Below are 21,281 nucleotides of genomic sequence, written 5' to 3'. Positions count from 1 at the left end.
AGGAAAACCAAAGTAAATTCATCCATTTAAAATTGGAGATAAGGAACAGAGAATGTGTGTCAAACAACAGACAGGACAAGCTTCATATCCAGGGAACAGATTTAGAAAAACTGATTTTATTTTTGCTTAAGAGTGCAAGTTTCATTTTCAAATTACATTCTTGACAGATTACAGTAGCCTTCACAGCATATTAGTGCTAGGATTTATAATGAATGAACCTCATAAACATCACAAAATCATTCTAGTGCAGATGGCCATTTCAGTCCATCAAGTCTGCACTAGTTATTCTAAGAGTCAAAGTGACCAGTAACTTACTTGCATATTATTGCTTGCAAAAATATCCTCATTACTTAAATTAAACTGAATTGCCTGTAGTTACTGGGCTAATGATTACACATATTGTAATTCTCCAGTCCTCACTGATGCCATCCTAGAGCCAAATGAAGATTGAAAAATTATGGCTAGTGCCTCTAATTTCTGTTTGCAATTTTACCAATACTCGTGGCTGCATCTCATGCAGTTCTAATGCCATAACAACTTTAAGTTCAATAAAATAAAACGAAGAACTGCGGATATAACATAACAAAGAACTGCGAATGCTGGAGATCTGAAACAAAAACAAAAATTGCTGCAGGAACTCAGCATGTCCAATAGTATCTGTGGGAAGTAAGCAGAGTTAATGTTGAGTCCAGCGACCAGTCTAGTTCTGAAGGAGAATCATTGGACTTGACAGGTTTACTCTGCTATCTCTTCATAGATGCTTTTCCTCCCTCTGCCATCTAGACAGCTTTCCCCATCCCCAGACTCCCTTCCCAGCCCCTCCCCCTCCCTTCCACTGCTCCCTGCCACCTACTGGATTCATTCCTGCCACTGACCAACCAGTCATACCCTCTACCTGTCTTCACCTATCCCCACTTCAACACCCTGGCCCCGCCTCGCCCTTTATCTGCAACTCCTCCCACACTCATCCCCAGTCCTGAAGGAAAATCCATCCAAAATTTAAAAAGACAGATTTTAATTTGCCTGCATAAAGACCTTGATGAAGGGAACTAGAGTCTCAACATGGCCTTGATGGTAACAAAAGGCACAGACCATGGCCTAAGGGATGCAGAAGGTCAACACCATGAAGCCTATGTTAGTTAGCTTCTTCTTCCTCACCATTTAACTCAAAGGTTCAGCAGGAAACCCCAAATCTAAACTCTGATCTAGCCTCATAAGGTATTTTAGCCCGGGTGGCAATGCAGGAGCTGCCAAAGGTAATAACAGCCACTGGAGTTTTGGAGGGCAAGCCAGACAGTGTATTCTGCTTTTGATACTGCTTAGTGACTCCTGTTTGAAATTAAATAAATGCCTGTGCAAATCCTGTGTGCAGATCTTGGTTGTGGTGCCCCAGGGTTACACCTGAAACGTCAGCTTCTCCACCTCCTGATGCTGCCTGGCTAGCTGTGTTCTTCCAACCTCTTTCCTGTCTACTCAATTCCCCGTTCCACTGCTCTAAGCACCCCCCCCTCCCAACACAATAAGGACAGAGTCCCCCTTATCCACACCTACCACCCCACCAGCCTCCGCATCCAACATACCATCCTCAAACACTTCCGTCAACTCCAAATAAACCCCACCACCAAGAACATCATCTCCTCCCCATCCCTCACAGCCTTCCGCAAGGACCATTCCCTTTGGCAGCCCTTGGTTGACACCATCCCTGCAAATCCCCTGGTACCTTCCCCTGCAACCATAAAAATGCAAAACCTGCCAGTACACCATCTCCTCACCTCCATCCAGGGCCCCCAAACAGTCCTTCCAGGTCAGACATAGGTTCACTTGCCTCTCTTCCAACCTAGTGTACTGCATCAGGTGCTCCCAATGTAGTCTTCTCTACATCAGGGAGACTGTATGTAAACTTAGGGAACAGTTCACTGAGCATCGCAGCTGAGCCCACAGTGGCCGAGTGGACCTTCCAGTCACCGCCCATTTCAATTTCCCCAACCATTCCCTTTCTAACATGACCTCCCTTGGCCTCTTCCATTGCCAAAACAAACCACAGCTCCTATTGGAGGAGCAATACCTTATCTTCCACCTGGGCACCCTACAGCTCAGAGGACTCAACATTGAGGTCTCCAATTTCAAAAAACCTCCCTCCCCCTCCCTTCCACTGTTCCACGCCGCCTACTGGATTCATTCCTGTCATTGACCAATCAGCCATATCCTCTACCTGTCTTCACCTACCCCCACTTCACCACCCTGCCCCTGCCTCCCCCTTTATGTGCAACTCCCCCCACACCAACCCCCAGTCCTGAAAAAGGGTTACACCTGAAATGTCAACTTCTCCACTTCCTGATTCTGCCTGGCTAGCTGTGTTCTTCCAGCCTCCTGCCTGTCTACTTTGAATTCCAGCATCTGCAGTATTTTTGTCTCTTCACGATGCAGGCAGATGTGTTGAGTTTCTCCAGCAATATCGGTTTTTGTTTAAGCACAAATAACCTTGTCAATACCCTTTCTTATCAATTTTAAATCCTTTTAGTGTATTAATTAACTTGTTTTTCACTGATTTAAGTAGCAGCATCTGCCTTGGAAAAGAGAGACAATGTATTCATTTGAATACCTCAGTTTTGGTCCATGCCTCTTGTGTAAACCCTTTTTTGGTCCCTAAATCGGTCCAATCCGTTTTATGACACTTTTACAATTATTATGTATGCAGATAATGTTAGGATTCCAACTTTGTTTTGTTGCCAGTCTCTTTTCAGACTCTTTGTAGCTCTTATTGGCTTATCACATCCACTTTAAACCTTTTACATTCGGCCAGTTGCTTTAGTGCATTATCCTACATCAACTATGATATACACATTGTTTCTTTCTAACCTTACCTTCCTACATCATCTTTCATTCAAAGAGCTGTAGATTTGTTTGCCCTGCTCTTCCTTTTCACACAAATATACCTTGATTGTGACCAACCTTCCTCTCCTTTGAAGGCAGCACATTGTTCCGATACTTTCTTCTTTCCTGCCAACCTTTGATTCCAATTTGTCTGATCCAGATCCATTCTCACAGATAATAGTTATATTATAGTTAATTACTTCCTACACCAATGGGTCTTCTTAGTACTTACTTTTGCCATCTATCATCATTACTCTCATTTACACTCCAAAATTCTCTCTCAACCCATGACCCTAACTTTTACATATCAATCCTGTTCACATAACATCAGATTTGTTTCAAGTGCATTGATGAACTTAATTTAATCCATCTGCACTAGTTTATCTCTTTCTGTGCTATCATGTTTGTGATAGAAAGGGGTGGGGGCACAGACACAGAGAAAAGAATGCAATTCCTGAAGCTCCTTTCATGATGTCACAGCATTCCAACAAAGCAGTCTTTGGAACCTAGTTACATCTTGAGAAATGTTGATTTGAAGAGAGCAATGTCCATGATCACTTTTCTTAAAGGAAATACTTAAGAAGTAGCAAGACTCTTTGATGAATTGATAAAGAATGCAAGCAAAAGCTACACATTCTGGATGTGTAGAATATGAAAACAAAAAGGAAATATTCAACATATATGGAACCTTGATTAGACCACACATATTTTGAATAGTTCTGGCATAGTACAAAAAGAATGTCAGGGCGGAAATGATTTACATTGGCTTGCTATAATTAAGATAATGTAATTGTTAAGTATAATTGGACAGACTGCGTTCTTTCCTCTCGAATACTGAAGGCCTTTAAAAGCATGAAGAGGTTCAACAGAACAGTTTAAAAAAACTATTTCTACTTGTTTCTGACTTCAAAATATGTAAGTTTAAATATAAGATAGCATTCACAAATCAAACAGAATATTAGGAAGAATTTCTTTCAACAAGAATGAAGGCAATAAAATTGCTGTATTTAATAAGAGGCTTGATTACAGATTCAAGGGAATAGAAAGAGTGATAAGAGTGTAGAAATGGGAGGAATTTGTAGTGACAAACAACTTGCATACAACAATTCAATCAATTCTATAGAATTCATTGCAAAAAACATATGACTACAAGGCCTATCTTAATGGTGTCAGTTCTGGGAAAATGTAAAGCAAAGAAAATTTGTAGTATTTTTCTTGGGTATTGTGGGAAGTTTCTTTTTCTATCTGGGTAGTGCTTTATTACTTATCATAGCTTTAATGAAAAACAGTACATCCCAAAACCACAGCAAGTACCTGGCTGATGCGTCTGCTTAGATTACATTTAAGTCTCTGAAGTACAACTTGGACAAAATGCAGGCCAAAGTTTGGGGGCTGGAGTGCGGAGAAAAACATATTTGGGTGGACAACTTATCCAGCAAAGAAGTGAATACCATCATTTATATGTTCAGTTTCACTGCTCCCAGGTCTGTCTAATCAGCTGGACATTGGAAATCCCCTGCATGATTGAAATATCACAGGGAAAGAATTCTTTCCTCAACCATCACTATCATATTCACATTCATCTTCTTACTACGTCAGGTACTTTGCTGCATATGAATTGGCTAACATGTTAATCTACATACAAATTGGGACTGCATCATCAATTGTAATATATTGTTTGTAATGCACTCTGGAATCTCCCAAGATGACTCAAAGTTCCACACAAATTCAAGTGTGTGGGCGAGTGATCATTATTCACGGGGACGCCTTAAAGAACATTGACTGCGTCCAATACCTCAGAAGTGTCCTGTCAGCCAAAGCAACTATTGAAGAGATCCAGCACTGCCTTCAGACACCAAAGGAAAAGGGTGTTCGAGGAGAACAACATCAGATCCGACACCAAGATCATGGCCACTCTCCTACGTGGCTCGGAGACATGGATTGTCTACAGCAGACACCTCAAGGTACTGGAGCAGTTCCATCAACACGGTCATGCAAGGTCCTGCGAATCCACTGGGAGGAAAGACACACCAATGACAGCGCCCTCGACTAGGCCAACATCACTAGAATCGAGTGACCACTCTTGATTGGCTATGATGGGCTGGGGACATCATTCACATGACTGACACAGGAAGCACTTTGGTGATACCTTCAAGGCCTCATTAACAAACAGAAATTCCTACAGACACTTGCAATCAATGGCCCAAGACCATCCAAAGTGGAGGAGCAGCATTCGGGAAGGTGTCAAGCACCTCAAGACATGCCAGAAGCCAGGCGAAAACAGCGTAAGGAGTGCACTATGACATCAATGCCTTACCCATCCCGTTCTGCAACCACCTTCTGTTCCAAGTGTAACAGAGCTTACAGAAGCTGTATAAATCTGTACAGCCACCTATGAAGGCAGGAGAAAGTGAGGATTGCAGATGCTGGAGGTCAGAGTCCAGAGTGTGTTGGTGGGAAAGCACAGAAGGTGAGGCAGCATCCGAGGAGCAGGAGAATCTGTGTTTCGGGCATAAGCCCTTCATCAGGAATGAAGTTTGTGGGCTGGGGATTCAAAGATAAATGGGAAGGGGATGAGAAGGGGGGTTGGAAGAGGTAGTAGCTGAGAAAGCTATAAATAGATGAAGGTGAGGGAGAAGGTGATAGGTCAGAGGGGGGAAGTGATTGATAGGTCAGGGGGGCAGTGCCGAGTCGGAGGCTTGGAACTGGGATAATGTTGGGGGGGGGGGGGGGGGGGGGGGGGGGAGGGGAAATGAGGAAGCTATTGAAGTCCACATTTATTGCATGTGGTTGCACTATCCCAAGGCAGAATATGAGGTATTCTTCCTCCAGGCATTGGGTGGTAACTGTTTGGCTATGGAGGCGACCCAGGACATGCATGTCCTTGATGGAGTAGAGGGTTGGTTGAAGTGTTCAGCCATGGGACAGTGGGATTGGTAGGTGTGGGTGTCCCAAAGATGTTCTCCGAAACGATCTGCAAGAAGGCGTCCTTTCTCTCCGATGTAGAGGAGACCACACAGGGTGCAACAGATGCAGTGGGTGATGTTGGTACAGATACAGGTAAATTTCTGACGGATGTGGAAGGATCCCTTGGGGCCTTGGATGGAGGTGAGGGGACTGGTGTGGGCACAGGTTTTGCACTTCTTGAGGTGAGAGGGAAAGATGCCAGGAGTGGGGTGTGGGTGGTGGAGGCGTGGACCTGACAAGGGAGTCGCAGAGGGAATTGTCTCTCTGGAACCCTGATAGGGGTGGTGAGGGAAATATATCTTTGGTGGTGGGACCCATTGGAGGTGGCGGAAGTGGCGGAGGACAATGTGAAATATGTGGAGGTTGGTGGGGTGGAAGGTGAGGACCAGGGGAGCTCTGTCCTTGTTGCGTTGGGAGGGGTGGGGTTCAAGGGCGGTGGTGCATAAAGTGGAGGAGATGTGCTGGAGGGCATTGTGAACCATGTGGGCAGGGAAGTTCCAATCTTGGAAGGATGCAGCCGTATGGGACTTTGAGGTGGAATTGGTCATCCTAGGAACAGATGTGGCGGAGGCAGAGGAATTGGGAATAAGTGATGGTGTTTTTGCAGGAGGTAGTGTGGGGGCAGGTGTAGTCTAGGTAGCTGTGGGAGTCAGTGGGCTTGTAGTAGATGTCTATGGTTAGTTGGTTGCTGGAGACAGTGATGGAGAGGACAGGAAGGGGAGGGAGGTGTCCGAGATGTCCAGGTGAATTTGAGGTCAGGTGGAAGGTGGTAAAATTGGTGAACATTTTGACCTCCTCGTGGAGCACGAGGTGGCGCAGATACAGTCATCGATATAGCGGAGTAACAGATGGGGGGTGGTGCTGATCTAACTGTGGAAGATGGACTGTTCCACATACCTGACACACAGACAGGCATAGCTGGGTCCCATGCAGGTGCCCATTTATACCCCTTTGGTTTGGAGGAAGTGGGAGGATTGGAAGGAAAAGTTGTTGAGGGCAAGGACCAGTTCAGTCGGGCAGATGAGGGTATTGGTGGAAGGCTACTGGTTGAGATGGCGTGAGAGGAAGAAACAGAGGGCTTGGAGATCTTCATCATGGCAGATTGATGTGCACAGAGACTGGATGTCCATGGTGAAGATGAGACATTAGGGGCGGGGGAAACAAAAATCTTGGAGGAAGAAGTGAAGGGCGAGGGTGGTGTCACAAATGTAGGTGGGGAGCTCCTGGACTAAGGGAGACAGTTTGGTGTCAAGGTAGGAAGAGATGAGTTCAGTGGGACAGGCGCAGGCTGAGGCAATGGATCAACGGGGGCAGTCAGGTTTGTGGATCTTCGGTCGGAGTAGAATTGGGCAGTGTGGGGTTCACGGACAATGACGCTGTGGATGGGAGATCCCCAGAGGTGAAGAGGTTGTGGATGGTGCAGGAGATGATGGTTTGGTGGTGGGAGGTGAGGTCGTGATCAAGGGGGCAATAGGAGCTGGTGTCTGAGAGTTGGCTACTGGCTTCAATGGTGTAGAGTTCAGTGCACCACATGACCACCACGCCCCACCTTGTCTGCAGGTTTGACGGTGAGGTTGGGGTTGGAGCGGAATGCTACGCATTGTGAGGGCGGGAAGTTGGAGTGGGTGAGTCGGTTGGACAGGTTGAGGCAGTCGATGTCACAGCTGCAGTTTGAAACAAAGAGGTCAAGGGCTGGTAACAAGCCAGCATGGGGTGTCCGGGTGAATAGGGTGTGTTGGAGGCTGGAGAAGGGGTCTTCTGTTAGTCTTGGTTGAAAAGTGGGCCTGGAGAAGGAGGGGCAGAAGAAACACTCAAGATCGCAGCGTATGTTGAACTCATTAATGTGGGAGTGTAAAAGGATAAAGGTGAGGCCTTTGCTGAGGACTAAACATTCGACCTCAGTGAGGAGAGATCTAGGGGAATGGTGAATACATGGCAGGGCTGGGAGCTAGGACCTGGAGTGGGGCTGGAAACTATGAACTATGAACTCACCCTGCTAGTGGAAGAGAATCATCCTTGTCTGTTAGGGATCGTCAGAATGAGTGTGCATGGATGGGTTTGTCTGAGCCATTTTCACATCTTTCCCTTCACCTCCTCCTACCTCCCCCAAAACCTTTGTGAAAAAGCAGACTGGACAACAAGAAAAACCAGGCTGAAAGGCAATCTCACTTTCACACAAATTCCTTGGGGGCCCAGCTCAAATCAACTCTTTAACTCAACCCTGGTGCTCATCACCTTCCTTTAGTAATCAGGACTTGTGCCTGTGTTTTTTTAATCCACCCCACTCTAACTCAACCTAATTAAAAAAAAAACATTTTTAGCAATTAGCTCTGCTGCTTGGCTTTTAAATGATCAATTTTGTGAATTATTCATTTACATTAATTATTTATAGCTTTGGACATTTTCTGCAATAATTAACATTCACTATTGTGATAAACCTAACCTTCTGATATTTGTACCTGCATCCATGCAAAGGATAGGTTTTTAACTGTGGCAAGCCATAGAAAGAGTAAAATGATTCCACTTTAAATCTCTACAAACCAATGGTATAACCTTTTACAAAGAACAAAACCTCTCAAGTACCTGAGATACTCACAGGTCTTTTGACACGTGGTTAAAATCAACCAGGAGAAAGTGAGGACTGCTGAAGCTGGAGATCAGAGCCGAGAGTGTGGTGCTGGAAAAGTACAGCAAGTCAGGCAGCATCCGAGGAGTAGGTGAATTGATATTTTGTCAAAAGCCCTTCATCGGGAATGGGTTCGCTTGCAACCCGACCTGCTGTGCTTTCCAGCACCACACTCTCTACTTTTGACATGTGATGCCAATTTCAAAATCAGCTCATACTGCGAACATCAAAAGCTGTTGGTTGCATGGGTGAGTACAGGGACCGTTTTAACTAGGACCTTTGTCAATACTCACTGTACAGTGTTCCAATGTTAAATGCACAGTATCCACCAATCTTGCTCAGGTAAGCCAGCTATTGGAAGCTGGTGTGGAATGGAAACATTTAAATTCATGCCCTTTTTACTTTGATTTAAGGCACATTATTGAAGCAGACAAGTGGGAGCGTTATTCTGTAATCAATTGGGCTATACTGAATCCAAACATGCTTCATGTTGCACTGGAAGAAAACATCTTTCAGTGAAAAGAAAAATTACTAATTTTCTTTTGAAGAAACGTTCCTTGCTGCAATGTACATGAATAGGTTCCATCAGTGAGGGTTGCCTCAATGTAATTGGCTCTGTCAAGTGCGCTGAATACTTTTAGCAAAAACATTTGTGCTTTCTGCTCTATGTGAATACTGTAGGCAACAAACTAGACTGGGACACTCTGCAAAAGCAGCCATCACCCCACAGTCCTGCAGAGAGATTAGGGTTAATGAAAGATGTGAGACTTGTCATACAATTACCTTTAAAAGTATTTTACAAGCTCCAAGCAAGTGTTGCAAGCATTCATCAGATACTATGTTCATGTAAGAGGATGCTAGACAGGGAATCTTTGCAGCAAACCTCAAAGGCATCGGATAAGATGACACATGAAATAGTAAGTGATTTTGCAAAATTTGGCTTCATAAACAAAACTCCCAAAGTTTCACAGGAAACCTGCATTTTTCAGGTTAAAAGTATTTAACACAAACGGCAAGTTTAAAAGTAAGCAATGTTTGAAATGCTTTACCATGAAGTTAACTACTGTTTTAAGTTACCATACAATTAACTTAAAGTTAGCAGCAGGGCAGCACATTTTAAATGAGGGAAAGGGAGATGATTTAGAAAGGAGCATACTAAAAGCAACGATTGGGAAGTTTTGATCAGGTCCGTCTTCACAAATACAGTAGAGTCACTTTGAACTTGCATACCTTCCCATCTTTGCCAATGTCCGGAGGAGGACTATCAAGGTTAATTAGCTTCTTCAAGTCTTCTTCAATTGTTGACTTTGATGACCTCTTAGGAGACCTCAAGTCTCGAACTGAACCTCGCAGCTTTGTCTGTGTAATTTCGCAAACATCGCTGTGATGACGCCTGGTAAAGAGATTAAACGATCAATTGCAATCCTTTGTTATGCAACTTAAAGTGTACGGTTTTATGCAGGTGCCCATATATTAAAAATAATATCAGTGGCATATATTTGCTTAAAGCTCAACAGATAGGAGTTTCTTCAGTCTCTTTTGGTAAATAAATCAGGCTCTTAAGCAGCAAGAGAAGTTTACCACAAGACACCATACTGGTTTAAGAAGTTGAACGTGCACTCTTAACAGCACCCCAGAGGATTGTTAAGGATGGTTGCCACTAAAGCTTGCTTGCTGGTACTCACTGAAGAGACTACACAAAATGTTAGTGGATAGAACATGAATAGTTGCTCTCTTAACAAATGAAGTAAACAAGTTGCATTTGAAGACTGAGTACTACTGAAAGATATGTGACAATTATGATGTTCACCTTCTAAAGAGGAATTTAAAAACAAATAGGGAAATATTCTCATTACATCATCAACATTTATTCTAGAAATCCTCTGAAGACTTCCCCTAAGAAAAGTCAATGCAGCAGTAAGCCATCTTAATAGACAAAAGAAAAGTGGATACTTGATCATGAACATCTTGAAGGAGGATTCCCCCTTGGTTTACAGAAGGAATGGAAGAGGACTGAGGTCAGGCAGAACAATACCTACTGCTGGAGTAGCTGGAATAGAAGGAGAGCTTGGTCCCTCCCCCACTGAGTAAAAGAAATGTGCTCCCTCTGTTCCTCTTCCACAACAATCTCCACTATTACATTAGATAACCCATGTTCTCTCTCATTTGGACCCTGAGCCACATGAATTGTGTTACCATGTGTCATTCAGCAACTCCAGCACCTTGGTATAAGCAGCATGTGCAATTTGTACATATTCTTTCAAGAAAATTACTTAATTTTTTTCATTTCACTCAAGTATTTAGCCTGCAGATATCGGCTTTAAAAATTCCAAGCAAGTTTGAACTCAAATAATGATTGAAATTGATCATTCCATTTGAAGTTGCCAGCCCTTTCAGGTTGCTCCAGAAGTGACCACCCAGGCTCTGCTTTGCATAACCTGGAAGGAGACAGGGAAGGAAAGTTGAGTAAAAAACATCAAAGCACCAATGAGAGTTGGCAGAGCATTGATGTGTTGCTGTGGAGGCCAGACCTAGGCAGTTTTGATTCAGTACGTACAAATGGAGCTAGGGTAATAGATGACAGAATGATCAAGAACCAGAAGATAAAGGTTCAAACTGACTGACAAAAGAACCGGAGGAGACAATAAGAAAACTGTTACTACATAGTGAGTGATTAGCATCTGGATATACTGCCTCAGATGGTGGAGGTGGAAAATTCAATTGTGGCTTTCAAAATGGAATTGGATAATGATTCAGAGAGTAAAGATTTACAAGATTGCATGGAAATGGTAGGGAGTGGAAATTTCCCACACACACACACACACAGCAACGATAAATGAGGAAGAGGAGGGTATTTATGGACTCTGCAAGAAGTATGAAACTATTATAGATGTGGCTATTGGTGCCAGCATTGCAAGGCTGGTTCCATGCTGTACGATGTTTTACATGTGGGTTCAAGGGCTGGGGGCAAGACCTAACTGGTTAATGGGACAAATCCTAAGGTGGACAGAGGTTTGGCAAATTTATTTCTGTAAATTAGCTGACACTAGAACATGGCTGAGCAATATAGGCAGCAACCAATAATGCTCCCAACTAATAGCTATTTCTATTTTGATTTTCCAATTTTTTCACTTTTGCTGCACTTTTTCCTGAAGTTGTACACAAATTGTAAGGGAAGTAACAACTTACTGAAGAGTGAGAGATTTGGTTAATCAGTCAATGTATTTTCTTTCCCACAACAATCTCATTGTTAAAAATGAAACTTAACAATACCCTGCACTTTCAGCTGTTCAAAGATCAGTAATGCTCTTAAGGAAAATAAATAAGTGGAGTGTCCTCTTACATAGAACTTGCAACGAACATGTATACATAACTTTTAAGTAATAAAATGTTCAGCCAGTTCTGAAATGTATTATAAAGCACATTTGGTACCAAGTCACATCAAGAGATATTGCAGATGACCAAATGCTAGGACAAAGAGGTAAGTATTCCTGAAGAGGTAGGTATCCCTGAAGAGGTAAGATACCTGAAGAAATGGAGCTTAGGTAGCTAAAGTTGCTGTCGGCTATGGTGGAAAAGTTATAATCAGGGATACTCATGACAGCACAATTAGAGAATAGCAGAGAGGGATGTTCAACTGTCAAGATTAGAATTTTAGAGAGGGACCAAGTTATGGAGGGATTCAAAAATGATGAGAATTTCAAAATTCATTAATCAATACCTTAATGTAGCTTAGCAATCACGGGATTACATAGGACTTAAGGCACAGAAATAAATCATTCATATCAACTAGTCCTGCTGGTGTATATTCTTCACTCAAGTCTTTTTTAATCTTTGCTCATCTAAATTCACCAGTCATCTATTCACTTTTTCAAATTCTTCTATAGTTTCCCCTTAAATGCATCCATATTATATTCAGGTGAATGACGTGAGATTGACTCCTGTGAAATGCATCAAAGCAAAAGCCTGCTTTCTCAATGCCATTCTTCAACCCTTCACCAAGCACCACTGAATGTAGGGACCAACCTTAGGATCTTGCAAGTCTATCAGAAAAGTCCTCTCTCTCCAGGCCTCCCATGTGATGACTCCCTCACCTACTGCTGGTTGCATACTACTGGTGGTAGGTGAGGCCCTTAAGCAAGCATTAGCTAGCTGCTTGAAGATTTCAATTAGTATATAGGTGAGCAGGCCTGTGTACTCACCTTCCCACAGGGGACTATATTGGCTAGTGGCAGGAAGATGGCAAGGTTGCCACCCAAACTCTTTCCATCCAATTAACTGCCCACTCCACCTCCAAAGCAAACATTGCGGTGATGGGGATTGGATACTCTGCCCTATCTTTTTCTGCTCAATTCCTTAATTTATTTGCATTATTTCTTGCTGGGATCTCTCTTCCACTGTTCAGTGTTTTGTAGGCAACATGTAGTAGTGCCATTTATTAGCTGTCTTGTCTGCCCATATGGCTTCTACTTTGGTCTTACTGATAGCTATGTCCTTTTTTCTTCAAGCATTATTATTGTAAGTACTCCAGTATGCTACTCCACCTCCCTTTTCACTTTCCATATATTCTAAATCTATAATACCCTGCAATATATTATTCCTAGCTCTGATCATTTTTGTATGTTTCAGTCATGTCTATCATGATTGGATACCTCAGCTAGTGCAGGATTTGAACTCTCACTATTGGTATCGTGTTGCATCACAAGCCAGCTGTCCAGCCAAATGAGATAACTAACCCTGAAGGGCTCTCCTTCTAAACCTTTTCACTTAGAGGCATGGTGGCCCTCAGATAAAATTTACCACCAGTCATCCCCCTCTAACAAGAGTGCAGCCCTTTGGTCTGGTAGGACTATAACAACTTGACCTGCTCTTTAAAAATACGATTGATTCCTCCAAATGCATGCTTGGTTCCAGCTCCTGTGTTTTGTTGCAGGCAACGGGAGAAATATTGTACAGACAACATAACTTTGATCTCTTTTCACTTTACAGTTTAAGCATCTTTTTGGATTCTTATTTCAGCATCCAATAAAAATGAATATTTCTAGACTTTTTACCATGGATTAATTCTCCAGGTACATGCTCCAATGCCAAATTTCATATGGTTCAGTCAACAATCCAAAGATTATCAGTTCTGCATTTTAGCTTAGAGACCAACTCCTGAAGTTCCTTCATCAGGAACTCATCCCTATTACTACTTACATTGCTTTTTCCAATTTAGGCCATAACAACTGAACTTACTAGCTTTACACCTGCCATTAAATGCATTTTGACACTCTCATTCTTCCCCCCAATTTTGCTGTCTTTATTACTTAGACATTTTTATTCTGCTCCTCCCTGTCCAGGCAGACTCTAAGCTACTTGCATTGATTTGACTTATGGCCATCCTCCTCAAAGTCTTTCTCCCTCATATCTGTCCAACAGGACTAGTATCTCAGGACTTTCTTCTCAAACTCAGGATTATGTATGAATGGAACTTTATGCAAGTAAGGACATGGGCAGCCAACAGGCAAAAATCAGATCTGTCAGAAATATGTCAGCAGGATTTCCCACAATTTTGAAGGTTAATGGAGTCTCCTGTGAAAATCTGGTCCTTTATTTAAGATTTTCCCTGCCGCCTGAGCAAAGGGTGCTTGCCTGACATGTTTTGGGTTCTTCTAGCAGTGGATTTCTTTTTTGTTATCTAAGCTATCACGTTCTGCAATTCTCAAAACAATTATTTCATCCCTAATCTTCAATACTTGAGTTAGTACAATCATTCCTCATAATTTACCTCCTAGCCTCAGTAACATTATAGCAAATCTATGCAGCACCTTTTCCAATATCTCCTTCTTCAATCATGCTGCCAGAACTGAACTGAACAACATAGGTTAAACAGCTTATATAGTGTTTCCTAGAACTGTAACACAACTATTCACAAGACCACCAACATTCCATTTGCCTATTAGTTTGTGCCCACACATTAGCTTTTAGTGATATTGAACTGACCATCAATCTCTCTACTCCTTCTCAGGTCATAGTTTCTCACTATTTAGAAAATACTCTTACCTATCTTTCTTGGATCCACAGTGGATGATCTCTCACATTCCCACCTCAAAGTTTAGTGTTCAGTTCAAAATACCACCTTTATGTGAGATTAATCAGACAAGGGAGGGAGACATAAAGCAAGAAACTACAAGACAGTTGCTTAACATCGGTCTTCATTAAGATGTGAAAATCTATTATTAGGAAATTATAGCAGGACACTTGGTAATCAGGCAGAGTCTTCAAGGAGAAAGTGAGGACTGCAGATGCTGGAGATCAGAGCTGAAAATGTTTTGCTGGAAAAGCGCAGCAGGTCAGGTAGCATCCAAGGAACAGGAGAATCGACGTTTCGGGCATCAGCCCTTCTTCAGGAATGAGGAAAGTGTGTCCAGCAGGCTAAGATAAAAGGTAGGGAGGAGGGACTTGGGGGAGGGGCATTGGAAATGCGATAGGTGGAAGGAGGTTAAGGTGAGGGTGATAGGCCAGAGTGGGGTGGGGGCGGAGAGGTCGGGAAGAAGATTGCAGGTTAGGAAGGTGGTGCTGAGTTCGAGGAATTTGACTGAGACATGGTGGGGAAATGAGGAAACTGGAGAAATCTGAGTTCATCCCTTGTGGTTGGAGGGTTCCTAGCCGGAAGATGAGGCGCTCTTCCTCCAACCGTTGTGTTTCTATGGTCTGGCGATGGAGGAGTCCAAGGACTTGGTGGAGTGGGAGGGGGAGTTGCAGTATTGAGCCACGGGGTGGTTGGGTTGGTTGGTCTGGGTGTCCCAGAGGTGTTCTCTGAAACGTTCCGCAAGTAGGTGGCCTGTCTCCCCAATATAGAGGAGGCCACATCAGGTGCAGCGGATGCAATAAATGATGTTTGTGGAGGTGCAGGTGAATTTGTGGCGGATATGGAAGTATTCCTTGGGGCCTTGGAGGGAAGTAAGGGGGGAGGTGTGGGCGCAAGTTTTGCATTTCTTGCGGTTGCAGGGGAATGTGTCGGGAGTGGAGGTTGGGTTGGTGGAGGGTGTGGACCTGATGAGGGAGTCACGGAGGGAGTGGTCTTTTCGGAACGCTGATAGGGGAGGGGAGGGAAATATATCCCTGGTGGTGGGGTCAGTTTGGAGGTTGCGGAAATGACAGCGGATGATACGCTGTATATGGAGGTTGGTGAGGACCAGTGGGGTTCTGTCCTGGTGGCGGTTGGAGGGGTGGGGCTCAAGGGCAGAGGAGCGGGAAGTGGAGAAGATGCGGTGGAGGGCATCATCGACCACGTCTGGGGGGAAATTGCGGTCTTTGAAGGAGGCCATCTGGGTTGTACGGTATTGGAACTGGTCCTCCTGGGAGCAGATGCGGTGGAGACGAAGGAATTGGGAATATGGGATGGTGTTTTTATAGGGGGCAGGGTGGAAGGAGGTGTAGTCTAGGTAGCTGCGGGAGTCGGTCGGTTTATAGTAAATGTCCGTGTTGATTCGGTCGTTTGGTAAAGGCAAAATCATGCTTAAATCAATTTACTGGAGTCTTGGAGAACGTAATATTAGCTGTGGATAAAGCAAAACTGGTGGATGTTAAGTGAGTGGGAAAGGATATGGCACATGACAGTGTGGGAAAATGTGAAATTGTTAATTTTGGCAGGAAGAATAATTAAAAATGATCTCAATGGTGAGAGATTGCAGAGCCCTGACATGCAAAAGGATCTAGGTGTCCTAGTGCATTAATCACAAGCATTAGAGTGAAGGTGCAGCAAATAATTGGGAAAACTAATAATATGTTATCAAATATTGCGATGGGAATGAAGTTTAAAAAAAAAGCAAGGTGATGCTTCAGTTATCCTGTGACTACATCTGAAATCTGTTTACAGTATTGGTCACCTTCTTAAAGGCAAAATGCAAACATTTTGGTCATCTCTTCCTTCTCGCCTGCCAAGTTTTGATGCTTGCTTCGTTTCTCTTTTATGAAGATCGTAAAGGTTAAAAGTTGTGTCAGGTAATAAGCCTTATGGTAAATCATCAATGTTAACAAGCCTGAGCATCTTGTCACATACATTGTTGTTAGGGCATTTTATATAAATTCAAGCCAAGTACAATCTAAGACGTTTGCATGTTGCTAAGTTGAAAACAACCATCACACGAAGGATATTACTAAGCTAGAGAGGGTTCAAGAGAATTCACCAGGAGGTTGCCAAGTATGGAAGGTTTGCATTATAAGCAAAGGCTATAAAGGCTGGGATTTTTTTCACTGGAGCGTAGGAGGTTGAGAGGTGACACTATATTAAAGTAATAAGGGGTATAGATAGAGTTTATGGTGTTGTCTTTTAAGACATTGGGGCACATTTTTAAGGTGAGAGGAGACAGGAGGAATTTTTTTTACACTGAGGTGGCTCACATGTAGAATGAGTTTCCTGAGAAAGTGATGGATGTGGGCATAATTACTACATTTAAAATACATTGGATAAGTACACGAATAGAAAAGGTTTGGAGGGATATGGGCCAGGAGCAGTTTAGTTTGGGTTTATGTTCAACATGGACTGGTTGGACCTATAACTATAACACTGCAGGCAGAACAAAAAAGATTCATCAGCTTAATCCTGGAAAATGTGGGATTTCTTATGAGGACTAGTTTGACAGGCTAGTTTGTAACAGCTGGACCTTAGAAGAGTAAGAGATGACTTGATTGAAATATAAAAGATCCTGAGGGGCCTTGACAAGTTGGATTTGCAGTGGATGTTTCCTCTTATGGGAGAGTCTTGAACTGAGATCACTGTTTAAATATAAGGGCTGCCTATTTAAAACATAGATTAGGTAAAACATTTTATTGCAGAGATCATGAGTTTGTGGAATTCGTTCCCTGATAATGCAGTAGAAAAACAATCTTTAAATATTTCTAAGAAAAATGCGAATAGATTCTTTTTAAACAAGTGACAACTTTTTCACACATAGGGTGGTGTGTGTATGGAATGACCTGCCAAAGGAAGGGGAGGCTGGGACAATTACAACGTTTAAAATATGGATGGGTATTATGAATAGGAAGGATTGGGAGGAATATGGGCCAAATGGAGGCAAACAGAACTAGATTAATTTAGGATATCTGGTCAGTATGAACGAGTTAAACCAAAGGATCTGTTTCTATGCTGTATATCGCTATGACTCTACGACTCTATGCAGGTGAAAAGTCATCACAGGTGGGCAGGAATATAGAGTTGAGGTTAAAATCACAAGAGCCAAATGGCAGGTTCAAGGGGCTGAACAGTCTATTACAGATCTTTACATGTTTGTATTTTTACCACAGAGTCATAGAACCAATCAGATGTACAGCATGGAAACTTACCCTTTGGTCCAACTCATCCACACCGACCAGATGTTCAAACCTCATCTAGTCCCATTTGCCAGCACTTGGCCCATATCCCTCTAAACCTTCCCCATTCATATATCCATCCAGATGCCTTTTAGATGTTGTAATTGTACCAGCGTCCATCACTTCCTCTGGCAGCTCATTCCACACATGCGCCACCCTCTGCGTGAAATAGTTGCCCCTTTGGTCCCTTTTAAAAAACTTTTTGCCCTCTCACCCTAAACCTATGCCCCCTAGTTCTGGACTCTTCCACCCCAGCAAAAATATATTGTTAAAAATAATTTTTTAACCCTTCAACATTCCAATGTTATGTATCCAAAAATGTACTTTACACTTTCACATTGATTAACGTTTTCTCACCAAGAGAGATTCAACAGGACTTGCTAGTGTCATGCATGATGACTCACATTCTTGACTTCGCTTTGCTGAGCTAGCTGTACTTCCCAATAGAAATGCAAAGCATAGGAAGCATGATACCATCTGACATTTAACCAGACAATATGTAGGCACAAGTCTCACAGAATAGCTATACATACAGGTGATTAGAGTTTCCATAAAGTAGATACAAATGGATGAAATTCAACCTAGCCATCCATGACTAGTAAATGCACACATTTACAACTGCACAAAACTGTTATTTCATCTGCAACCATACAGATAGCAAAACTTTAAGAAGAGAAATGTGTGAGGTTGACTGCATAGAGACCAGTATATTAAAATTTTAGTACTAAATTATAAATGAACAATTGAACCCTCATGCTGTAGGACGTTTTTGTTTCTCTGCATGTAAGTCACAAACTACCTGTGAGCTTGTTTAAAAATTTCAAGTAATTAATCACAAACTTGCATATTGATAGCATTTTTATGAATCTGCTATCTCTTGCACAATGATTTGATAATGTATATCTCAAAAGCTGATGACATTGCATTGTTAACTCTCTTCCTCACATTTTGAAGATGCTTGGGCAAAACTACCATACAAGCAAAATTCCTGACAATCCATTGAATTATGTCAATATTATACTCATGTATTTAGCAAGGTTGATATGTTATTCCCACCTATTGCTGATAGCAATAGGATTCAACTGTGCTGAAGTGAAAAAATTCATGAAAAATGCTCCATGCTCCACAATGGAGTGGTTTGAAGTGCAGTCACTTCTGTAATGCAGGAGATGCAGTAATCGCACAGTAAACTCCCACAATGCAAAAATGATCAGATAACCTGCTTTTGTGATTTGAATGAGAGAGAAATATTTGACAAAATACTGGGGATAGGTTAACTAAAATGAGGAACTGTGGATGTTGGGAATCTGAAACAAGAACAGAAATTGCTGGAGATTGTCAGCCAGGCTGGTATCTATACACAGAAAGCGGAGAGTTAATGTTTCAAGTCCAGCTAAAAACAAACAATAATTGGAAGCATAAATTCAAGTCCTAAGCATGTATGATATCTGAATTGTATATAATTTATACAAGTAGTAATTGCATTTCAGCATATATTATGAAGTTGAAGGCATATACTGTACCTTTAACAGAGAGTGAATACTGTTCTGCACTGAGAGGTTACAAGAGCAGTCTCAGAGTGCACTGGAAAATTGAAAATAGGTAACATTTGGCTGAAAAATAGATACCCGAGTTGGTTGTGGTTTTAAAAACAATTCAAATTTAACCAGTTTAAATTATGCCCCAGGATACTAAAACCAAATCAAATTTGAATTTATTGTTTAGTCAACATCAAACCAAAGAGACGATCTGATGTTGGAGATATAAAAAAAGGCAGGCATTTTGAAAATTGGATAGAGCAACTGCCATCAAGACAGACCCAAGAAATTAAGAACACTCTCTTTAAAAGGTACCTTTTCATATGAAACATCTTCACAGTAAAATGAAAGACAATGACCCAGGCAGATATTCAGCCAGAAGAAGAAAGACACAGAAAACGACAGCCGCGGTATGGTTTTGAAATTAAGTTGATGTAATTTTAATAAGTGTTTTATGGGAACAGTATACTATTGAGGTGGAGGCAGATAATAAGCAGTTAATAGAAAGGGGGGCTTAGAGTTGTGACTAGTCAGTTAGTGTTCATTTTTAGAGTTAGAGTTAAAGAATAAATTGATTTTATTTTCTTTAAATAGTGGAATTTGGGTGTTCTCTTCATTCATATTTTAGCAGATTATGAGGTGAGGTGAGGTGAACTTTTCTGGGTGCTTGGTTTAATTAACAGAAGGGTTCACCACCATGTTGTAACACATACTATACATGTAACTTAAAGGGATAATCCAAAAGTATTCCAAAAAAAAATCAAGAATGTATTTGATCTGCTATTTAAGATTGCTTCACACTCCTTCATTCTTTCTTTTGTCATAGAATAGAATTTGTAAGAATCCTGTTAAAACGATAAAACATAAAAGTACTTTCTGTTTAGAATTTACACATAGTAATTTAGCTGCATATTTATGCGCAGATTTTTAAATCACAGTGGTCAGCATGTGTCCTGAATGCCTTGGAAAAAGAGGAGTGGCTGATCCTTCTGGTTCATCTCCTGAACAGACTGTCAAGTCATTTGACAAAATTGGTCATCAACAAAATTTTCAAACAAGCAACAAGATTCAGCTTTGCTGATGGTGAGGAGGACATTCCCTCTCAGATTATTCATGCAGAATCTGTGCTCTATGCCCAGAGATGCAAATGGAGACAAAATTCAACCGCTGCTGGAAGACTTACAATTCAATAAAAGATGCATTTTGGTCATTGATCGAGTGTTGATGATCAATACATTCCAAAGTCTAGGACTATATGCTGAGGTATGCACTAAAGCTTAGGGCAACACTGCAAAGATGTTATCAGTGAAAAGCCACCTGAGGCCTTTCAACCGTAGGGCATTGAAGAATGACAACTTATACAACCCTTCAGACTGTAAACTTGTCAGTAAATGCATATAGTAAAACGTCAAATGTTGGAATTCAGTTGCAACACTTAAGATTGCAACATGATCAGAAGACAAAAATAGTCATATATTGTATTTTCTATAATGTCCAATTTGAAATGTACTTTGAGCTTTTTTAAAATAAAGAATATTTTGCAAATACTAATTCGTTATGTACTGGGGTTCCATCTCTAAAACCACCTTCTCTATCCCACTCTAGCGCCAGAGTCAGGCAGTATTACGCAAATTCTGTCTAAGAGTAACTCAGGTCAAAGATTCAGTTACGGGTATATTGGATAGTACACAGAACTTAGAAGACATCAGAGCACAGAAGTAACTCTTTCTCTTGCTGTAGAAAAGATGTCTGATACAACTATTCATCAATGTGGAAGTATGTTTAATAGAATATTAATAGACGTTTGCTTTGACATATAATAGCACCAATTTATTAGCTGAAGTTGCCAAGTTTTGACAACAGTAAAAGAAAAGTACTCCTTCTTTTATATAGTTAACGGGCCACTATTGATGCATAAG

The 21,281-nt window shown here is 41.9% G+C and overlaps 1 protein-coding gene across 9 annotated transcripts in view; it reads right to left on the bottom strand.

The window, feature by feature from the left end:
* Positions 1-21,281, bottom strand: part of sipa1l1 (signal-induced proliferation-associated 1 like 1) — a 374,611-nt gene that overhangs the window by 15,482 nt on the left and 337,848 nt on the right. For all 9 annotated transcript variants that reach the window (XM_072569220.1, XM_072569229.1, XM_072569226.1 and 6 more), the window contains one exon: positions 9,698-9,860. In XM_072569220.1, coding sequence (XP_072425321.1) covers positions 9,698-9,860 — 163 coding nt within the window. The remainder of the gene's footprint in view (positions 1-9,697; positions 9,861-21,281) is intronic.

Source organism: Chiloscyllium punctatum, chromosome 4 (assembly GCF_047496795.1).
Source record: "Chiloscyllium punctatum isolate Juve2018m chromosome 4, sChiPun1.3, whole genome shotgun sequence".
Lineage (NCBI taxonomy): Eukaryota > Metazoa > Chordata > Chondrichthyes > Orectolobiformes > Hemiscylliidae > Chiloscyllium > Chiloscyllium punctatum.
Note: the sequence above shows the minus strand (reverse complement) of the source record. Positions and strands in the feature narration are given on the sequence as shown.